At 36.0% G+C, this 22,680-nt stretch overlaps 1 protein-coding gene across 1 annotated transcript in view; it reads left to right on the top strand.

The window, feature by feature from the left end:
* AQR (aquarius intron-binding spliceosomal factor) overlaps nucleotides 1-21,411 on the top strand; it is a 49,331-nt gene extending 27,920 nt beyond the window's left edge. Inside the window, exons 23-35 of the mRNA XM_027638018.1 lie at nucleotides 290-400; nucleotides 2,478-2,587; nucleotides 5,086-5,221; nucleotides 6,914-7,123; nucleotides 7,922-8,059; nucleotides 8,871-8,942; nucleotides 10,578-10,765; nucleotides 12,398-12,569; nucleotides 14,210-14,380; nucleotides 15,095-15,180; nucleotides 15,986-16,160; nucleotides 17,444-17,557; nucleotides 20,893-21,411. Coding sequence (XP_027493819.1) covers nucleotides 290-400; nucleotides 2,478-2,587; nucleotides 5,086-5,221; nucleotides 6,914-7,123; nucleotides 7,922-8,059; nucleotides 8,871-8,942; nucleotides 10,578-10,765; nucleotides 12,398-12,569; nucleotides 14,210-14,380; nucleotides 15,095-15,180; nucleotides 15,986-16,160; nucleotides 17,444-17,557; nucleotides 20,893-21,138 — 1,929 coding nt within the window. The 3' untranslated portion in view covers nucleotides 21,139-21,411. The remainder of the gene's footprint in view (nucleotides 1-289; nucleotides 401-2,477; nucleotides 2,588-5,085; nucleotides 5,222-6,913; nucleotides 7,124-7,921; nucleotides 8,060-8,870; nucleotides 8,943-10,577; nucleotides 10,766-12,397; nucleotides 12,570-14,209; nucleotides 14,381-15,094; nucleotides 15,181-15,985; nucleotides 16,161-17,443; nucleotides 17,558-20,892) is intronic.
* Nucleotides 21,412-22,680: the final 1,269 nt, after the last annotated feature.

The raw sequence follows: 22,680 nt of genomic DNA, 5'->3' as shown, positions 1-22,680 counted from the left end.
TCTGAGGAGGTCTGTTTTCATGGGTAGTGAAACCAATCTACTTCATATGCTGGATTACCATATTCCTTTTAGTCAGGAATCTCCCTAACTAGTCTGAATGAGTCTTTTATGATACATTGTATTTGGTCTTGAAGTTCAGCAAAGCCAGGAAGCAATGTATATTGTCAATACAGTTTGAGATTGTTCTGAGTTATTTTCCCAACTGACTAAATGTTTTTTATTGTGCAGTATTCTGATAATGTATTGATTTTTGTTTGGCTTTAATTTTTTTAATTGTGTTTCATTTTAGGTAGTGGGTCCACCAGGTACTGGAAAAACTGATGTAGCAGTCCAGATAATATCCAATCTTTATCATAATTTCCCAGAACAACGAACGCTTATAGTTACCCACTCTAATCAGGTAAAGTGTCAATCATGTGTGAAATTTTCTTGTAATTACAGTCTATAAGAACAGTAGGTATTGAAATTAGTATTTTGGGATTGCAGTTGTCTCTTAAAAATGAAAGCTTGAGTTGGCTTGTGTGTAGTTTTGCCATTTTCATAATGTGAAATTAAATTTTTGAATTTGAGGTGTGTAGTTTTGAGCTATTTATCGGAAGTTTTTAATACATTTAACTGATTGGAGGTAGAAATTAGAAACTATTTTGAGAAAGTCTCTGCTCAGTTCTTACAGTTGCACGTTCATTGTGTGCATGCCAGATTTTACTAATTAACTTTCTCATACACTGGTTGCTCTGTGCTTCATGTTCCTAAGGGAAGGCCTCTTCAGCTGATTGTTTGCTTCCCATTCATAAGAGATTGAGTCTAACAGCTATTTCTCAAGTATATGTAAACTAAAAAAAATAATGTTAAAAGTCTTAAAGAGTCTTACTCTAAATTTCTCACTCTACTTGGGACTCATGTCACCTCACCTTGAGTACTGTGTGCAGTTTTGGGCACCACAATATAAAAAAGACATTAAGCTATTAGAGAGCATCCAGAGGAGGGCTACAACGATGGTGAAGGATCTGGAGGAGAAGCCGTAAAAGAAGCAGCTGAGGACACTTAATCTGTTCAACCTGGAGAAGACGAGACTGAGGGGACCTCATCACAGTCACAACTTCCTTGTGAAGGGATGAGAAGGGGCAGGCACTGATCTCTTCACTTTCATGACCAGTGACAGTACCCATGGAAACAGCATGAAGTTGTGTCAGGGGAGGTTTAGGTTGGATATCAGGAAAAAGGTTTTTCACCCAGAGGGGGGCCGGCCACTGGAACAGGCTCCCCAGGGAAGTTGTCACAGCACCAATCCTGTCTGAGTTAAAGAAGCATTTGGACAATGCTCTCAGGCACATGGTGCGATTCTTGGGGTGTCCTATGCAGGACCAGGAGTTGGACTCAGCGATCCTGATGGGTCCCTTCCAACTCAGCATATTCTATATTCTGTGGAATCTGCATCTGGTTTGGAACGATTTGTTTGGAAACCAGGGTTATCTGTTTCCTGGTCTCCCTAATTATCCTGTATTGTCTAAGTTATGAGCTGTTTTAACTGAAATACCACTTCAAAAACATTTCATCTTTTCTCATCAAAACAGGGTCAGGCACTTACAATGTTGATCAAAGAATGGTGTAGAGGGCTTTGCTTTGGTGAGGAATTACAGCCTGGAATAATAAAGGCCAATCTGCAATGAGCTGTGGGAGAGTGACAGGTAGTGAAGTTTAGAGAAAGAATTGAGAGCGTTATTTGTTGAGGAGAAGGGGAAGGAAATACTCTGGGGCAGGTAGGAGACTTCTTACCAGACAAGACTTCTATGAGGACATGATCTTGAAATTGTACCTCGAGACATAAACTGTATCTCAGCAGGGTTTGTTCCCTATGCTTTGATGCATGACTTCCAGCTGGAAGTGCATCTCACCTATGTTTATTCTTAGTTTCATAACTTGATGATGCAGCACTTACAAAGTTGCTCCTTTGAGATAGACAATTCCTCTGAATTAGACAGTTGATATTAAGCAATTAGAGAATTGAAGAGTTTAAGGGAGAACACCTTGAAGTATAGTTAAGCAAAATTTATTTATCCAAATGGAATAGTCACAGCACCTGATAGTCAGTACCAGATCATACTCTTCTAGTGCACAGTAAAAGTTAAATTGTTTAAATTCATCTAACAACAATCAATGCTTACAAAGTGTGCCTCTTGAGGCAGTTTTTTAAACTGATGGATTTATCAACTAAGTTAACTATGTGATAGAATTAAATTTTAAAATTGTAAAATCCAATTTAATTATTATATAAAGTATAGGAATACAAGAATGTTAGTAGGCTAATTTCCCTGCTGTCAAGATTAAGTTTCAATATTAACTTTGTTTCAGCTTCCATTTATACTAAAAGAGTTATAATTTCCTAGCTTGCTTACCAGTGATTCCTCAGTTTTCCTCTACAAGAGCCTCTGAATCTTCTAAAAACTACCTTGTCTCCTGTTCTTGTCAATCTTTAGGCCTTGAACCAGCTGTTTGAAAAAATCATGGCTCTAGACATTGATGAGCGTCACCTTCTGCGTCTGGGTCATGGAGAGGAGGAATTAGAGACAGAGAAAGATTTCAGCAGGTGAGAAAGGAGGTGCTAATGATAAACTCACTTACATAAACATTGTAACAAGATGTGTGTGTTGAATCCACTCTACCTCCCATGTAAATGTGCAAGGAACTGTGTTTGACAAGTTTTTACCTTTCTCATATTTTTGAATCTCAGTAACACAGGGTATACTAGTTTTCCATACAGGGTTCAGTAATTTTGGTTATTACCTGCTGCAGAAACTGTGCTCCCTTGAGAATCTAAAGGCAGAATCAGGCAGTTGCTTCTTGACAAACTCAACTGCTTGAATAAAAGTAGTCCATTATAATTTTTGGGCTCATATACCTTTTATAGAATTAATCTGTGAGAGAAGTTAAAATGATAAAGGTAGGTTTTTGGAGCTGCAATTTTTTTTGCAAATATGATATCACTTCTAGTCTTACAGTGAATGTTACATTAATAAACAAAAAAATAAAATTAAACTTTATGCTTTTAATTCTTCAGATAAACAACTTTGAGGTTAAGCAATATTTCATTGATAACATATTGAAATATACATACATAAGGAAAGCTATCAACTCTGTATCAGTATAAAGACTTAAGATTCTTTTCTCCTAAATATTTATATGTTTGTCAGGTGTTAGTCCAATTGACGTCAGTAGGATTAAACACATTCATAAGTGTAAGCACGGATATAATGGTCGTGCACTGGAAATATTTGAACTGTCCAGTACTGGATTCTCATAGCAATACTTTGAATTCAAAAGCTGTAGTAAAAATTACATGTAGTCACTAGAAGCTACCCACGTATACATAGTTGAACATTTAGCAAAATAAATACCTTGTGATTTTTTCTTTTAATTTGAATGCTTTGATATAGTCAAATTATTCCAGAAATTTGGTAGCCAAAATCTTAGTGATACGATGCCATAGCATATATTTATTTAGTAATATCCATAGTTTAGTATATTCCTTGAACAGTAGTGCTCATTATTAAAAGGAGTTTTGTTTGAGACACTCTACATTGACTCTTTTCATACTTTTTCAAGGTAACTTTGGACCTATGGGATATTACTGCAGGTGCTACGGGTTCTGGCAGTTTGGGAGGGAGGGGTAAAGGTTGAGGAATATATTTGAAAGTGGGCTGCACTACTGTGAGAAGTTTATTTCTCATATGCCTTATGTTTGTTTTTAGGTTGCTTCTGAGTTCATGTTTTTTCTGCATCAGGTTGCTTTTGAGGGCACAATACTGCTTAAGGAATTTGTCCTGCTTGCAAGCTTGGTGTTCTTTTTTTGCACCCTCTGCAAGCACAGCAAAACACAGCAGGGGGTATAAGAACATGAGGTGGAGAGGAGCTGATTAAACTGGTACTGTCACTGAAGCACAAAGGGGATCAGCTAAAGAAAATTTTTGTAGGAATGAACGAATACATAAAAGAGGACATATGACTTAAATTGTGAGAAATAAGAGGTCACGGGAAGTGTGAGTGGGAAAAAAAATCTCACAACTTGGTTGCGGCCACTTCTAATTATAATGGATTAGAGCTGTTGACAAAGAAAAAACTAGTATATCAAGGATCTTAATTGTCATAGTTCCTTCTCCATAGTCTTGGGTTTTGCCAGTTGTCAGCAATATTGTATTCAGTTGTATCTTAGTAAATTCAAATCTCCAGCTTTAATGCTCTTCTAAATAAGACAATAGAACTCATTGTGACAGAGGTAGTGCCGAGTATTTTCTGTGCAGAAAGCATATTTTATGAATAGTAAGTTTAATAAGAGCTTGAAAGTTAGCCATTATTCACATTTGAGGTTTTAAGTATTTATGCATTTTCAAAAGAAAGTGTCCTGTTCCTCTCACTTCTTTAATTCCACCCATTTGTAACACGTCTAAATTAGTCTTCTTTTACAGAAAATCTGATTCACTGATTTTTGTTCTTTTAATGATTCTGGGAGGGGAGGAGTTCATGAATTTGATTCATAAAGGAAAAAAATGTGGCTTGAATTGTGTAAGAGAAGGAAGAATGGAACGAGTAGGTTACAGACTGATTATAAAAGTCATAGAAGCTATTCAATAGGCATGTAGGAGTACAGGATCTCTTATGAGTGAGTGCAGACCTGCCTGTTGTGGTGTGCTAATTATCGCATGACATTTTGTATATTGCCAAAGGAAGTAAGCCTTTTCCTGCTGAAACTCTGGGTATGGGTTTTGTTTATGACGGTCCATAGACTTGTGTGTAATGTACCCTAGTTTCTAAACAGTACATGGGAAGTAATGCTTTTCTGCTTCACAGGTACATCATGAGAATGTATTATTAACACTTAGGGAACTTCAGTTGAAGTGTAGGATAAAAAGAGCTTTATCTAAAGCGCTGATTCTTGCATGGCTTTGTGGATTGTTAGGGCTCAATTGATAAAAATATACAGCATGTAGCAAATTCTTGGGGTTTTTTATTTCTCATTGTGATACTTAGATAAAACAGTTTTGAATTAAATACACTTAAAAATGGTGTTATATTTAACCCGTTTCTTAGGTATGGAAGAGTTAATTATGTGCTGGCTCGAAGACTTGAACTTCTACGAGAAGTTGGGCGACTACAAGAGAGTCTTGGAGTCCCAGGAGATGTTTCTTACACTTGTGAAACAGCTGGCCACTTTTTCTTATACCAAGTAAGGATTGAAATATTTCTACATAGACTGTATGACCTAAATATGTTATGCAACACTTTGTAAAAATTGCAGTGAATTTTTCAGAGTTGCGTGTAAAAATAAAATGCTTTTTCCTTGGTGGTTCACAATACAATACCAACCAAAATTAAAATTACTACATAACTTGCTTGTATTGCTGTGTTTCAAATCCTGCCTGATGACTCACCAATTGAAAGGCTAGCATTGCTGCCCTTCATGACTGCTGGCAAGATTCTAATCTGAAACTTCTTCAGATAAGAAAATCTGTGGGCTGCTTTACATTTTCAACCAGCATTGGAGCAGCTACTTGATGGTCCTGCTAGAAGGCTTTTATGGCATTAAATGCCAATGTGAAATCAAATGTTTAGTGTACAAAATGGTGATTTTTTTTTTTGTATACTGTGTATCCCTCATTTCCCCTCCATGTATTTTTCAGTGACACATCTACATTAGCAATTAGTGTTGCATAAGAAGACCTGTAGAGTAGTACTTAGCATTAAATGCATCCACTGTATATGTTTTTACAAAAGTTACTCTGGGCTAGCCTTAGTGTGGGTCTTAACATTAAATGGACATTAGGTGTTGAAGTGTGCTGAGAGCACTGCTAAAGCTCATCTTCTGACTGAGTTTCCTCCTAAATGAATCCCAGTTTGTATTTAAAGCAAAGAGTGTAAGTGGAGATAATAAATTACTTCTGTACTGGGCTTATGTGGCAAGGTTTTGGTAGTGCCCTGTGCTGGACACAGCCAGCTCCAACAGACTCACCGCTGGCCAAAGCTGAGCCCATCAGCGACACTGGTGGTGCCTCTGTGAAAGCCTCTCTGAGAACAGGTCAAAAACCACTGCAGCAGCTGAGGGCAGAGAGGTAAGTGTGAGGAACAACCCCATGCACCCAGGTCAGAAGGAAAAGAAGGGGCAGAAGTTGCTCCAGGCACCAGAGCAGAGGTTCCTCCACAGCTCAAGGAGAGGATCATAGTAAAGCAGGTTGTCTTACCTGCAGCCCATGGAGGACTGTCTCAGAGCAGATGAGTAGCCCATGGAGTACCTCACGCTGAGCAGGTGGATATGTCCTGAAGGAAGCTGCAGCCTGTTGAAATCCCATGCTGGAACAGGGGAGAAGTCTAAGGAGGAAGAGGTGGCAGAGATATGGTGTTACAAACTTTAATGACAGCACCATTCTTTCTGCACTGCTCGGTTGGGGAGGAGGTAGAAAAATTGGGAATGAAGAAGTGAAATTGAACCTGGGAAGAAAGGGAGAGTGAGAAGAAAAGTAGGTTTGTTTTTGGCTTTGTTGCTCACCATCTTACTCTGTTTTTAATAAGCAGTAAAAGAAGATAATTTTCCACAAGTCAAGTCTTTTTTGCCTGTGATGCTACTTGCTGTCTTTATCTCTCTATCTTTATCTCAGCCCGTAAGCTTTTCCACCGTTTTTCCCCCTGTCCTGTTGAGGAGGGGGAGTCAGAGATGCTCACTGTTTGGGGTGGGAATGAGGTAGCCAGCCAAGCTCAACCCTCCACAACTTCGAAAATGTCATCCTGACACAATTTCAAATGCTAATTTAAATATACCTTACTTTTGTGATATTTTTTTTTAATGCTATGTATGCAAGCCTACACATTGCCAAAAATTCGGTGATATAAAACCACGTCAGTATGACACTTGTCTTTGCCACAGGTAATGTCTCGTTGGGAAGAGTATATCAGCAAAGTGAAAGTTAAAGGTGGAAAGTTACCAGAGGTCACAGATGTCTCCAGTTTGTTTCCTTTTCACCAGTATTTTGCAAATGCTCCTCAACCAGTTTTCAAAGGCAAATCCTATGAAGAAGATATGGAAATTGCTGAAGGGTGTTTTAGACATATTAAAAAAATATTCACTCAGCTTGAGGTAAGACGTGACTGTTAAAGGTAGCTGGATCTGGCTGATCCTATAGATTTGCCTATAAACTTTACATGGTCCCAAAATTCTCATTTGCCCAACATCCTAGAAGAAATATATACTTCTAGGCAGCTTCATTAGCCTGCAAGGTGAGAATTTCCACCTTTGAGTGGTATAGATATGTTTTGTGATAGAGATCTGGGTCTAATCTCTTTTAATTTGATCTTGGGAAGCAGCCGTTCTGCATGTTCCATTTTTACTAATTAGGTTACTAGGATTGGTACACCTATCTGTCCTCCTCTGATCCTTACAGGGTCTTCGTATGTACAGTGAATTGCCTTTAATCAGATAATCTGTTTAAGTTACTTTTAGGTTATCTTCTGTTTTTGCCAGAATTGCTTGAGAGGCTTTTCAAAGTTAGGGCAAAGGTGATTTTTTTGTATCATTTAGTCATATTAATTGTGTATTAACTTTGCAATACTGAATTTACTTCAGTAAAGTAGGAAACAAAATTTTAGGGGATTCTGAGAGGGTTCCTCAGAATTAATTGAATAATCGTCTGCAAATTTTTATATGCACACATGTTCACAGAATTCTTTGACAGGTTTTTAAAAGATTGTTTTTTGAAATATGCAAAACCTGGAAACCACAGTAAATTATTCAGATTAGATTGATATCAGTAGATACCTTCATAACTTCCTTGTTTAATTATATTAAGAAGGTGGCCAGGTAGTTTGAGTGGATATATTTTATAAGTTATATTTTTTTGTATTTTGACTTTCAAGAATTTTCTTTTGTCCTCCATAGGAATTCAGAGCATTTGAACTTCTCCGCAGTGGCCTGGATAGATCCAAATACCTGTTGGTGAAAGAAGCAAAAATCATTGCTATGACTTGTACTCATGCTGCTCTGAAACGACGTGACCTGGTTGAATTAGGCTTCAAAGTAATGATTATACTAGTGTTACTATACTACTTGATTTTAATGTTGGTCCCCCCCAGCCCTGTATAAACCTTTTTATCTGCCCTAAATCTAGGCAGCTAGATTATTTTGAGTTGCATTTTTTTACCAGTGTGTTTCAATTTGTAATTTTACTGAAGAAAAATGTAACTTCTGAAATAATTTTCAAGTTATTGTATATATGAAAAATGCTTAATAGTGCATTCAAAAAAAAAGTTAGTTTTGCTATATTCAGTGATAAGCAGCAGTGATAGGATTAATAAAATAGAGGCAGAATTGGGATGAAAAGCATGGCCTTTAGAACTTTAGTTACCTAAAGAATTAACCATTTGAGGAAAAAGAACCATGATGCAATGCTGTTTTCACTCTGCGGTGGTAACCATAACTATTAATTCAGTGCAGACTTTTTTTCTGACAAAAGCCAGACACCAGTAATTCTTTCGCTGATAATGCAGTGTATTGGATCACAAAATGGCTCCTCTTCACCTTCAGTGCAAAGATACCAAATTAGTTTGCTCCACTGCAGAAAGCTTTTCTCTTGTGGATGGGTTATGCCATATAGGAAGCATGTAATGTGGTTCAGTCATGGATTCCTTCTAGATGTAAGCCCTGATTGGTATGGATGGATCTGCCATTGATGTGGTAGGATTTCATCCTTTTGGTAATACTGATATTTTGTCTATTCCTGCTGTAACTGTTCCAGCCATCAAAAACGGAATGAATAATGGTAGCCTGAATAACTACATTAATTTGTATTTCTATCTGTATGGACATCTCTTTATTTTTTTTTTCTCAGTATGACAACATCTTAATGGAAGAGTCTGCTCAGATCCTGGAGATAGAAACCTTTATACCTCTTCTGTTGCAGGTTAGACTTGAAATATAAAACACATTTCAAAAAATTATAAACAAGAGTCTGTGTTCTTGAACAATAGTGAATATTAAAATGGAAAATATCTTGTGCAGAAAGTAACTCAGAACTGATATTTGCTGTTTGAGTAGGCAGTAAGAGCTGTCACATTGATTATGAAATTATTTTATTTAGTGAAATAAGCATCTTACAGATTTTTTTAAATGCTTGAATGAGCATTGAATAACCAGCTACATCAGGCCGGTGAGGGAAAATAAGTGAGAGGGAAAATAGATGAGAAATGCAGAAACTGAAGAGTTTGTGTAATTAAAGCAGACTATTTCACCAGAGAGGCGTATTCTGGGGGATTCCATTAGTATATTTACATGAGCCATCCAAATAATCCTTGAAAATTGAGTGGGTTTCTTTTAACGAAACGTAAAGATCTAGGCTTCCAGAGTAGCAGCACTTGATTTCTTCAGTTGCAATTCAGAAAGAAATTTTTAAAAACTGCTTTGTTTGGTGAGCTCTCTGTGTAAGATTAAAATTGCTGCTAAGAGCAGAACGACTATATAGAATGCTTGGTCTTCTCCAGAGCTGTAAGCTTTCGGGAAGGGGGGAAAAAAAAAAAGAAAGATTTCTTTTTTTCCATACCAATAAAAATAATTTTCATACTCTTTCTTACTAAGGCATTTTCAGACTTATGAGTTGGACAGTCCATAGTTCAGTTTTCATTCCTTGCTGTCTGATCAGAAACGGTTTCAGAGCTCTTCCACTTCAAGTGACAAGAAACAGAACTTTAGGTTCTGTCTTGAATAGTGCTCCCATGGGGAAAGGAAAATATCACAGGAGTGTGTAAGAAATGAGGGTCTGGCAGGTAGAAGTCTTCAGGATTCTAATTCTTGGGTAATGTTACCCACACAATCTGTTCCTTTTATGTCCCTATATTTTTTCATGAGGTCTGTCAGTATGTAACGTAGGTGCACAAAGGATGGTACAGAACTGGAAGGAGATATACGAAACATACTGAAGAGAATTCAGTCCAAGAGCCAAGATGAGAATTAGTTAGAGGCACATCCTGGTCATGGAAGAGGCCATGTGAGAATTACAGAGGTAAAGAGGTGAAGCACATGAACTGCAGAGACACTTGAAAGGCAGGTTAAGTCTGTGCCTCAGACATCTGAGCACTTAAACTGTTTCAGATGCATCAGTCATCATTCAGATGCTTCATATTCAATACCTCAGAATCCTGAAAGTAAAGTTCAAAGGACAGTTCTGGAGTAATACTGCTATGGAGTAACCAGGTTTTTTTTACTACTCTAGTGTCTATAATTGTAGTTCTTCCTTTTGTTCTCTGGCAATGTGTTACTTTTGGCCTTTAAAGCAATGTAATATGATATTTATCCTGATATTTCTCTACTAATTTTAGCAGATAAAGGTACCTATTGTTTTATAAGAAAAAAGACTTTATTTAGAATTCTACTCTCTGATTGGAAAGAAAGTAATAGTCTTTAAAATGACTGCAGTTCAGTGTAACTTAAATGTTGGAATTTAGAGATTAGACAAAGGCAGCCAATTTAACTATTAATGTGTTTTAATTGAGTGCCTGGATTATATCATAATAGTTACAGTAGTGTAATTTTTTAATTCTAGAACCCCCAGGATGGATTCAGTCGTTTGAAACGGTGGATTATGATTGGTGACCATCATCAGTTGCCACCAGTCATTAAGAACATGGCTTTTCAAAAATACTCCAACATGGAGCAGTCTCTTTTTACACGGTTTGTTCGTGTTGGAGTGCCAACTGTTGATTTGGATGCACAAGGAAGAGCAAGAGCAAGGTGAGACAGCTGATTGCATGTCTAGCTTGTATGGAAATACCAGGTTGAAATTGGGAGTAGTGCACATATAATTTTGGAAACTTTATTTTTTATTGTTAGGACAGAAGTTTGCAAAACTGGAATTTAGTTGTTTTGTTCAATTTTTTTCAGCTTAGACTAGGAAGGCAGATTTTACTTTGCTGAAAAGCAATTAGATTTCTTTCTTCATTGTTATTTTTATATAATATTACTCTTCTGTTGCATGAGTACTTCAATGAAAATTATATTTAAAGGAATTTAATATGCTTAAGTGTTTGGATTTTTTTACAACTGAGACTTCTTTGCAGAAACTTCCTTTTCTAATATATTCAAGGTTAAATAAAGATTTGATTTATTTAGCGTTGAGTATATATTCCCGTTAATTCTGTGAAAGGGTACTTTTCTTGTAGTATTTCAGCAGAACTGCATCTTTCATTGGCATCTAGATTGTCCACACAAGACCATAAAGCCTTTTTTTATATTAAAGGAGATACTGCATCTCTGTAATAAAATAACTTTTCTTTTTATCTAAGTATTTGTCATTTCACTATGGTAATTTAAATATCATATTTATTTATTGTGTAAATTGCATAGTTGTGGTGTTATATTAAGAAGGAAAAATAAAACCAAATAGGAGAAAATTTCTCTATATAAAATCTTACTTCTTCTAAGTTTAGTTGTAAATCTTTATATTAGGCATAAAATGTAGTTAACAATATGAAGGAGAACATTTTTTTTTCATGTAGGAAATGTTGAGAGGGTAGAATATTATTTTCTAGTCTTATGAATGACAGTTTAAAATGCAAATTCTATCTGACTATAATGGTAAATGACATTTATTTTGCCATCTTCTATTTCGCAACTTCTCAGTGAATTTTTTAGTGATAAGAGAGCACAAGAATTCCTTCATTTTGCAAGTAATTTTTTGATCTAGGATTTTTTTCCACACCTTCCTATGCTTTGTCCTTTTTGATCAGAGGTAGCTTACCCATTAATTATCTTTAATTATCTTTATAATTATCTGGTCTGGATATTATTATGCATGTCTGAGTGAGGCATTTTGGTTGTATTACTGTCTTATAAATACCAGAGATGATTCAGAATTAGGTAGATTTTGGTTCTTTCCCTTCATGTCTTATATTAGTACATGGCAATACACAAAATAAGTAACAAAATAAATTTCTTTTTAGAGTAAGAAATCCTACAACTGTTAATGCAGAAAATGCTTTTTTTCCTTACTCCTGTTTTGTAAAGAAGAGTTAATATTCCTTAAGTTCTGTTACCCATGAAAATTTCCACTAGAATTCTTTGCAAAATTTTGATCTGATCAAGTAGAACAGACTTAAGGCTGTGTGTGCCACGCTGAAGTGAAATCTGAAGTTTTCTGTGAGACAGAACCAAACAGAATCACAACTTAAAAGTAATATTGCTGGATAGCTTGTTCAAATAAATTCATTTATATATGTACAGCTGCCCAGCAAAGTTATTCTTTTCATTGAAAGCCTACAGAAGCACTAATCTTGAAAGCAAGGGGTTTTGTACATGTGAACTATTTGGATGAGTTTGAGAACCTATAACTAACTCTTTGGGGTTTGTCTCTGTGGTTTTGAACAGTTTATGTAACCTCTACAACTGGCGTTACAAGAATCTGGGTAACTTGCCTCATGTGCAGCTCCTGCCAGAGTTCAGAACAGCCAATGCTGGGTTTTTGTACGACTTCCAGCTTATAAATGTAGAAGACTTCAATGGCGTAGGAGAGTCTGAACCCAATCCATATTTCTATCAGGTAAGAGAAATATTACATGTATAATTCTTTTATTCTGAATATGCCTTACTAGATCTGCAGTGAAGACAGACTATCAAAATACAGTAAACTGATGTTTAGTTCATGTTCTCATGAGTTTTGGAAAAGTTAGAAGCTGGAGCTGTGTGCAAGTTAAGGAGTTTAATTCAAACATGGAGTTAACACCTTATATTTTGCTTAATATTATGGAAAGCAAACAATAGACTTTTAAATAATAATATTAATATTCATTTTTTCCCTGTGAAGATCACTGAGACTTATGTTAATCTGTTTTTAAAAAAGGCGTAAAATATATTCATAGGTTTTACTTTGGTTCCTCTCAATGTATTTTAATACAAATTATTCTGCTGTCAGTGAAGAAAGCAATGGTGAGTCATAATGCACTTTATCCCACTTCTAGATTGAGGACAAAATCGTTTGGAGAGTTTCTTTTGGTTTTGTTTTTTAAACTGTAATGCAGAAGTAGTAAAAAGTTGTGCAGTGGAAGATGAACAGCTGAAAGGAGTGCCTGATAATTGAGAGTATGAGCACTGCTTAGACCACTCTTTAGCTAAAGAAGATGAAGAACACTGATATGAGGACACAGAACACATTTGTTATTACAACAGTGCTTTCATGTGCAAACTCCTCTATTTCTTCCTACTATTACTTTTTTTTTCCCCAGGATCTTAAGCATTGCAAGATATTTAGTGGAGTATATTGGTGGCATTGCATGGTTTTTCATGAGATAAGAGATTGCCACCATGTATTATTTCTCTTTGTGAATTTGGGCTTTTCTTTCCAGACTTAGAGGGGATTAAAATTTGTGGAATAGCTTTACACCCACAGGTGTTTGATATGCCTGGCAACTGCATTTTCCAAGTAATGCAGAGCCCACTTAGTAAGAAAAAATAAATGAAGCTGGTATGTCCAGCCTATTCAAACATGCGCCAAGTGGGGATAAAATTCCAAGTATAAATAGATCAGGAGTAAATGTCAGCATTTGAGAACAACTTCTTAACCTGAAAGATAATTTTTGTTGACAGAAAATGGATTTAAACAGGCTATGAATAACTTCAGTCTGGAAATAGAACAAAACTTCCTATAGCCAGAAGGGTGGTTCTTTGGGACAGACTTATAAAGTAAGGGCACAGAAAGTAAGTTACAATGTACAAAATAACAGCTGGTCATTTGAAATTGAATAGGTATGACCTGCAGTAGAAATAACTGGATTTCATAATCCAGATGTCTGTTTCCTAATGAATACATGAAAGGACTTTATTCTAGTTCAACTAGTTCTTACTTTTAGTTTACTGGAGAGTGAGTCATTGCAGCTTTTTGAGTAAATATTGCAAAGTTTCAGTTGGTGCCTGACAATAGTATTGATGTAGATATTTTCAGTAGTTTTCTGAAGACGAATTAAAACAACGTTATTAAACCTACTTATGGTTCTTTTATTCTTTCAAAATGGTTTGTATGAAATGAGGAAAGAATTATCAGATCTAGAGACGTTTCAGCACTAAGATATTTGTCTAAATACATGACAGTGTCACAGGTGTTATTCTTTTTAACCTTACAGGCTGGGTAACCCTTTTTTTGTCTTCCATTTTTTTCTTTTCTTTTTCTCTCATTTTAAATTTTAGAACCTTGGTGAAGCAGAGTATGTTGTGGCAGTTTTCATGTATATGTGCCTGCTTGGTTATCCTGCAGACAAGATAAGTATCCTGACAACATACAATGGACAGAAACACCTGATCCGTGATGTCATTAATCAGCGGTGTGGAAATAATCCACTGATTGGACGACCAAACAAGGTGACTTTGAAAATATATTAGTCATTGAGTGGGTCTGCTGTCTGTGTTTTTAAATTGTCATACTGTCGATAAGACTAATTTAATAGATTCACAGCTACCTGTGCAAGTATTCCCTGGTTTACTACACATTTATTAATCTATGTTCTATGGAATTTTGTAATAAGTGCCTTTGTTTCTGCCAGTTGGTAATTTGACAGAGTGAAGTCAGTGAAGGTGAAAAGACTACAGGTTACATGGGAGAGAATAACTCTATTTTGTCATTTATTTTGTCCTCAATAAAAGCAGCAATCCCCAAAACCACACCTCTAGGAAGATCCATTCAGGGTGGAAATTATTTGATAAAACATATGACGAATCTGACGAAACAAATAAAGAATATAGTTATTAAAGTCTGGTGCTAATTCTGCAGGTTAAAATTGTATTATAAAGCCAATGACTTTCTGTAATCTTTTGGTATTAGCACCCCACTGCTAATTGTCTGAATTTAAAAAAACAAAGAAGCTATTTTTAGTCAGACAACTCCTCTAACATCTTGCAAAGAAACTCCAGACTTTTTGGTTAGAGACCAACTAAAACAGTTAAAGCATTTTCTTTTCTATTCTTGTTTACTGCAATCTCAGTCCAAAGTTGATGTTAAAATTTTAGTGTCATGTTTTAAGTGAAATCGCAAAGATTAACCTATGGAGGTTTTTTTCTTGGTTTTTGATTCTCTAGGTAACAACTGTGGACAGATTTCAGGGTCAACAAAATGATTATATTCTCCTTTCACTAGTGCGTACCAAAGCTGTGGGCCACCTTAGGTAAGTAAGAACACCTTTTGTAGTGTCATTGAAGTACATGTTCTCTGTGTCAGATACAGAAATGTTTATAGTACCCTGTACAAAAGTGTTAGATTATTTGGGTATGTAGTAGAAATGAAGTTTAATGCTATATATATAATGAAGTTGAGACGTACTTCCTTTTATAAATGTCTGGTACCCTCTTCATGATCACTTAATCCTTTAGTAATGGCTCTTATACTATAATTAGTTTATATTACTACAGGTAGGCTGAACTTGGTTTCAAGTAGAATGCTAAGACTGTAATGTTTGTTGAGCAAATGCAGGCTTAAATTTTCTCATAAATCCTTTCCTGTAAGTGAGACTTATTTATTTTGCATCAAAAGTGTTTGATCATTGCATGAGTTGCGTTATTATGTGTGGTTAAATGTGCTTTTGTTTTGGGATGGGATGGAGGAGGACTTGTCTAATCAGCAATAGTTAGATGAGTTATCAAATTCATCTTTACTCATTTGGTGATACAAAAATAGTGTTGGGATTTGTTCTCAATGCTTACTCTCAACTTTACTTGTGAGGTGTAGGAAGATAGTAAAGGGTGTTTTTTCATATCATTATTGATACAATGGACCTATATATATGGTTCTATATAATGGTTCTAGGGTTTGGTAGCTATTGAAACAGCATGTAGGGAAAAAACTTAAGACAGAATAGTATTTTAGCAGATGATTTTATATTTTCTTTAATTGAGACTTTAGCGTACTTTTAGTTATTTTTATTGCAACTATTTATCAGCGAAAAAGAACATGATTGATTTTGTTTTCTGAAGGGATGTCCGACGATTGGTCGTTGCCATGTCAAGAGCCAGACTTGGACTTTATATCTTTGCAAGGGTATCGCTATTTCAAAACTGTTTTGAACTAACTCCAGCTTTCAGCCAACTCACAGCTCGACCTCTTCACCTCCATATTGTTCCCACAGAATGTTTTCCAACAGCAAGACAGGTAGGAACAGCTGCACTGGATTTTGGTATCTGTAATGGGTGTTTGTGTTTGCTTACTTTTTTTGAATGGGCTATGGAAGACGGAACTGTTTTCTCTGCTAAACCAGTGCCTCTGCCTCTTGGCATTGCACCAGTCTGCCCAGGCAAGCGATGGAGTCACCATCCTCAGAAAGCTGTGTGGATGTGACACTTGAGGATATGGTTTAGCAGTGAACTTTGCAATGCCACTTGATTATTGGATTTGTTGATCTTAGAGGTTTTTTCCAACCTTAACGATTCTATGAGTCTATGAATTATGTCCTTAGAGTTAATTTTTATCATGATACATGCTATCTGGTTTTAATTGATGTTTCCATAAAACTTAATTATCAGTATAACTGTTGTGCCTGTGTAATGGATTCAGTATTTTTCTTTTGTGATCAATAAGTAAGCTTTTAGTGCTTACATATTTTTGGTCTAGCTATGAAACAAAGTTATTTCTCAAAAAAACCGCATAAAGCTAATCACTTCTCATACAAAGACGTAAAGTTACGTAATTTAGCTGAATAATTCAGGATAACCAATTTAACCGATTAATTTTTTTATCTTTTTAAATTAGTTCCAGAATCACGAGAGTTTGGTTGCTGTGCTAGGTTCATAAGCACAAAACCCTAATTTGTAATATGCGTTAGATCTTTCGAAAAAAATTTGTATTCAGCATCTAAGCACAGGGCACACAGAGCAGGCTGCTAAATAAAGAAATAGAGGAGCATATCTGCTTTGAATACTGAAGCTTTGAGAAGGGGTGCCTGCATGTACCCCAAATTCAGTTACAAATGTTTCTCTGGTCTTTAATGCTGTTGACAATTTTGGGAGGGAACCCTTCAGTTGAAACTTTCAGATCATGTGTGCAACAAGAGTGCAATGTGCATGGTTACTGAGTGTGAGCAAGAAACAGCTGGACTGCAGAGGGCAAGTAGGCCAAGTCCTAATCTGATCATGAAATACTTGTGCCTTTAATATGTTAACTTACTCAATTCCAAAAGGTACTTTATGAAGTAAGAATCAGAATCCAGCCTTTCCTTTTGAAATTTCTTCTATGAGATGCAATATCATTATTAATCCAGTTCCCCAAAGTGGAATACCTATACTTGCTAACTTTCCAAAGAATTCAGCAATTTTTTTTTCTTTGAAAAAGAGTATTTAACTTCTTGGGGCTTATGTTTTCTAATATAGTTGAATAACCTTTGAATAAAGGTTGCTTTGCTTTGTTTGCTAAATGTCAACCTTTTTTACTTTCCTTAGAATGGAGAAAGACCATCTCACCAAATACATGTTATTAAGAACATGCCTGAAATGGCTAATTTTGTGTACAATATGTATATGCACATGATTCAGAGTACTCGCCACCATCAACAGGTAAGGCCCTTCTAACTCTTGGCATATGTGCACTTAAAATAGAATTGTTTTTTGGTAAGTGGCATGAGAAGCTGTTGAGGTTTGAGACTGTTCCTGTTATATTTCAGATTCAAGAAGTGTTTGTGACTGGGAGTGAGAATATTGAGGTCTTTTAAAATCTTGCAGTAGCAAAAGCTGTATCTTCTAGAAATTTGAACCCCAGTTTAAGGTCACTAGTAGTAATTGGTCCAGGTGGTAGACATGGCTCTGTCTGGTCCAAAAATACTATTCATTAATACTAAAGAACTAGCTTGTTCAGTATTTACTGGTTTTTGCTCTTCTGAAAGATTTCCAAAAGTAGACAAAATTGATGTGAAAGGACACTACTCACTCTGTATAAGCTGACTGTGGGAAGAGAGTGTGAATGTGACGGTATACTTGAACTGATAGTCCAGGGTTCTTGTCTGTGAGATACAGGTTCTGTTCTGTAATGCAAAGATGTCTCTGTGCTACATGCTCTTCCTCTCTTCCACTGTTCCATCAAATATGGAACAGTGTAATCAGTAGAGATCAGAACCCGAAACTTCTCCTTTAACTGATTTTCAGACTTTCAGATAGAAAATTTATTTTTTTCTCTGCAGTTCTTATCCAGTGATTCTTGGATTTTATTTTATTTTTTCTTCTGTGAGACAGCTTCAGCCAAATTTTCAGCATTTTGCTACCTAGAAAAAGCCTTTGCCAGGTTGTCCTGCCAGACAGGATACTTTCTCACTATTTTGGGGAAATGCTCTAATTATCTGTGTGCTGTAAAGAAAAGGGGATAGAGAAAGAGGAGTGACACTACTAAAATCTCTTTTTCTTACAGCTATTTTTTATAGTAGTGAAGGAAACTCACACTGTTTTGTTAGAAGCCCAGGCTTATAAGCACAATAAGACTCGTTTAGGAGCCAGTTTGTCTAATGTAGTTGGAGATCTTTCAACCATGCAAAATGCTATGTGATGAAGACTTACTAGACTCTGTAGTTGGTCACATGCAGGTGTAAATGAATAGCCCTGTCAAAACAGGGAAGTGTGTATACATGTCCTGAGAAGCAGATGGTAGCATCTAAATATTACCAGCAAATGGGTTTGCTTCACATGTTAAACAAATATGCACCCGATCCTTCTGCTAATGCTGGTTATTCTTTTTGGCATCCTAATCTTATTCATTGCTAGCTAAAATTAGTTACAAAACTGCTGTTTTCCTACTGTGTCAATGAATCACATTCTCCTTCCAGGGAAGCCAAGAAGTGAACTACAGATAAAAAGCAAAGCAGGCATTAAATTTCTTTTGTCCTATTTAGTACAATGTAATATTTTTCCTTTTCTTTTACACTAGTCTTTATAGTAGTAGTCGCAAAGCACAACATTCATCTAAGTAAATCACAGAAGACCAAATTTGTCTCATACATCAAGACTGCATTTTTTTAATGAAAGGATCTCTGGTTTGGAAATACATCTTCTGTGTACAGGTGGATTAGAGAGACCAGTGTGATAACTTTGAAGTCTGTAAAAAATGCTTTTCATGTCTCTGCTAGTAGTCATAATTGCTTTATAGATTTGTCTATGCTTAGTAATATTCGTAATATTAGTGCCATTTGATTGAAGGTAAGACTTCACTGTAATTAAACACTTAATTTGTCATGTGAAGCCAAGTTGCCTTTTGAGGAAAACAAAACTGAACAGTCATCAATGGGAAGTTTATCAAACTTGCATTTAATTAAAACAATCCACAGTATCCCAAGGAAATATCCATCATGTCGTTAAATAATGTCAGGCTGCAAGAAGTATGAGTATTTCTGGACAGCCTGGAATTGTATAGCATCCATACTTACATTTCAGCTCTCTGTGTTCTTGGTGTTTTTTTCCCAAGTGGGGAATGCATATAATGTTTTGCAAACTACTCTTTTGGTTGCAAGCAGAACATTTAAACATTGTTTTGACTGTTAGTAGAACTTGCTAAGTTCTACATTTACAGCTCTGTGTGAAACTTGGATAAGTACAGATTACAGTCACATAGCATTTTATAAGGTGTTGCAGGGGGGAATTATGGAAATAAGTTGTTAAAGACAGGCCTGTTAAAGGCCTCAAAACCAAGTTAAACATATCCAGGAGTTTGAATTGGTAATAGGTGAGTTATAGTAGTGTCATGTGTGGAGTGGGAGCTTCAGACAAAGTTTATTAGAGAAGCCCTCCCACTGAGTCATGAGGTGGACCTCCTTGCTTTCTAAACTCCTCCTCAGAGAGGAGCCAAGGTGCAGCTGGATCCAATCTTAGCCTCAGATGTTGTCAATGGATTGTCAAGTCTAAGAAATTACAGAGGTGTGATTGAACCTTTGTACAACTTTGTCCCACAGGATTAAGGATGGCAAATCAGATATATTTATATAAAAATGAATTATTTATTATGATAAATGTTTAGACAAAAAGATCTTAATCAGAATTATTTACTACACAGTATAGAAGCTAAAACTACTAGTATAGTATAGTATATATCAAAGCAATTATATTAAAGCAATTATATTAAAGCTAGCAAAAGAAAGAAAGAATTATTAGGTTGAGGTTGTTGTTACTCATACCATGGGCAAATTTCTTTCAGTCGGCCTCAAGGGGTAACCTTGAGGGACATCTCCCACCAAGGGAGGAATCTCCACACACGCTCCAAAAGGGGTATGTTAGAAGAACCTGCCATTGGAAAGTGGGATTAGACTTTTGTAGTATAAAGGGATTGACTGTCAGTCATATGTCTCCAGGTCAGCTGTGTCAGTTTAGCATTTTTAGATAAGGATACTTATATATATCTGCCACACCTTTTCCTCACTATCAGGATGTTTAACTTTGGAGTTAGTGAGTCAGACTGATTTTAGCACAATTCAACACCAAAAGCAGCACGATATCCCCTCAAAGTCCACCACTGATAGCTTTGCAAAATAGGGCACTGTTCAAGTGGTTTTGCTGCATGCCAGGCAGAGCATCCTACTACAGGTAGGAATACACATGTTGCTCCAAGTAGGGATTTACCATAACTTGTCTTACTCTTTGGGGTAATGGAATGTTTGCTATCCTTGAATTGGAAGACCTGACTTGCTAATACCCTCTTTTCAGGAAAAAAATATATCTGAGATGACCGTTTTGTGAGCCAAGATTATTCTAATTTTTTTTATATAGGACTGAAGTGCTTACAAATCAATAAGGCTTCTAAATCTTAAGTCTTTTTTGTTAACTTGGTATGCAAACTAATGCAAAATCCTAACTATAAGGTGAACAGTTCAAGCTAAAATGTAAAAACTTAAAATCCTTCCATTTTAATCATTCAGCATTTACTGCCCCCACCTGCCATGATTGAAGAACCAGAAATGACTCAAACTGAAGAGACTGAAGTAGAAGGTGAAGGGCAAGACATGCAGGAAGATGCAGAAGAAGAAAATACGGTACTGGAAGAAATGATAAAGGAAGGAGAATTGAATGTGGTAGAAGAGGATGAACATCGAAAAATGCCCGAACACCCTGGAAGAGACAGTGATAGTGGAGACAGTGAACCTGAGAATGAGACTGAAAAGTGATTGATGGAATGCTTGTCATTTAGGCATTATGAAAAATGGATGGGGAAAAGCAGTTAGAAAAATTGCTATTTTTATATTGACTTTTTTTAAAGGGTCGCTTGTGTAAGCGACATGTTTGGTATATTTGTCACTGAATGCTTTGTGCACTAGCAAGATGTTTGGCAAACATTCTACTGAGTTCTTGTCAGTATCGGTAATGTAATTTGTTAAATGGCCTCAAATGATATGCATTTCCTTTTCATAAGTTGTTCAGTAAAGATGCTTTTTATACCAGTTTTGAGTATTTGACCCTTAATTCAGTCACTATGTTACCCATTAAACCTCACCGATGAAATATATTCAGTATTAGTCAGACACTCTTTACAGTTTCCGTAGTGTTTTGCCCTGGAGAACTCCTTATGCAGAACTGTGCTTATGTACACTGAGATGGTATTTTAGGCAAAGGCTCAAGTTCATTAAGATACTTAGTTGTATGTCTGAGAAATGTGAATTATCATGCGACTTTGAAGCATTTAAAAGCTCTATTGAATTGCAGGTTCTCAAGGTTTCTTAAGTCCCAGGTACTTGTAGCAATTTCTCACTGTTGACTTCTGATGCTGTTTTTAATTTATTATTCTTTACAGAAGAAGTAAGGGTACAGCTTTTCAACAGCACTGATTTTTAAATTAGTGTTTTGAAATAAATTGCTTTAAAAGAAGACAGTAATTGCCCAGGCCAAAGCCACACAAGGAAGAAAAATGAAAATGGTTCCCTGAATGCAGGGTATGCAAAACATACAATATTGATATTAATGACATAATGGTCGAGTGGTGTTTTTTCAGGGTAACTTCTGAGTGTACACATTTCATAAAGTGATCAGAGAAAGGGTTTTTCCTGATTCGTTAAGAATACTTTTCATCTTGACAAATTATTCAGTGGTTTAATGAGACTTCTGAATTTCCAAGTAGATTTTCAAACAGCAATAGCCATAACATCACCTGTTGCTGGCAAATGGAAAATTCTTGGTTTTCAAGTGTTGCAGTTATGAACCTACCAGATGGACTTGCTATAATGACTAGAGAATGATTAACTTACAAGCTTTTTTAATAGCGTTGAAGTTTTTTATTTAGTATTTTTGTAGAACAATATGGAAAAAAAATGGTATCAAGTTAAATGTAAGCCAAGCTCCATGAAACACATCTAGTGTGTTCATCCTGAGATCTCATTTGCTCCTCCCCCTGAAATCATTCTCCCCCCATCAGTTAGAGGGGAGGTCAGGAGTAGCAAATCTAAATACTTACCTTTGGTACGCTGTGTTCTTTTACATTTTGTCTTTGCTGAAATTAAGTTTTCTCAAAGAAGAAATTAATCATTTGAGCAGAATTTCTGTTCTTTCCTTGCTTGTTTTGATTGAAGGGAGCATACTGTTTGTTACTGAATTGTCTGCCATAGGAGAAAAGACACTGCAGTGTTGAACATGTGGATATTAAGTTTCATGCAATAACAATCACATGTTCATGCAGAATTGAATAATACAAGGCCTTCAGGCTACAAGCAACTAGC

This window comes from Corapipo altera, unplaced genomic scaffold, assembly GCF_003945725.1.
Source record: "Corapipo altera isolate COAL_440 unplaced genomic scaffold, ASM394572v1 23, whole genome shotgun sequence".
NCBI classification, from domain to species: Eukaryota; Metazoa; Chordata; class Aves; order Passeriformes; family Pipridae; genus Corapipo; species Corapipo altera.
Note: the sequence above shows the minus strand (reverse complement) of the source record. Positions and strands in the feature narration are given on the sequence as shown.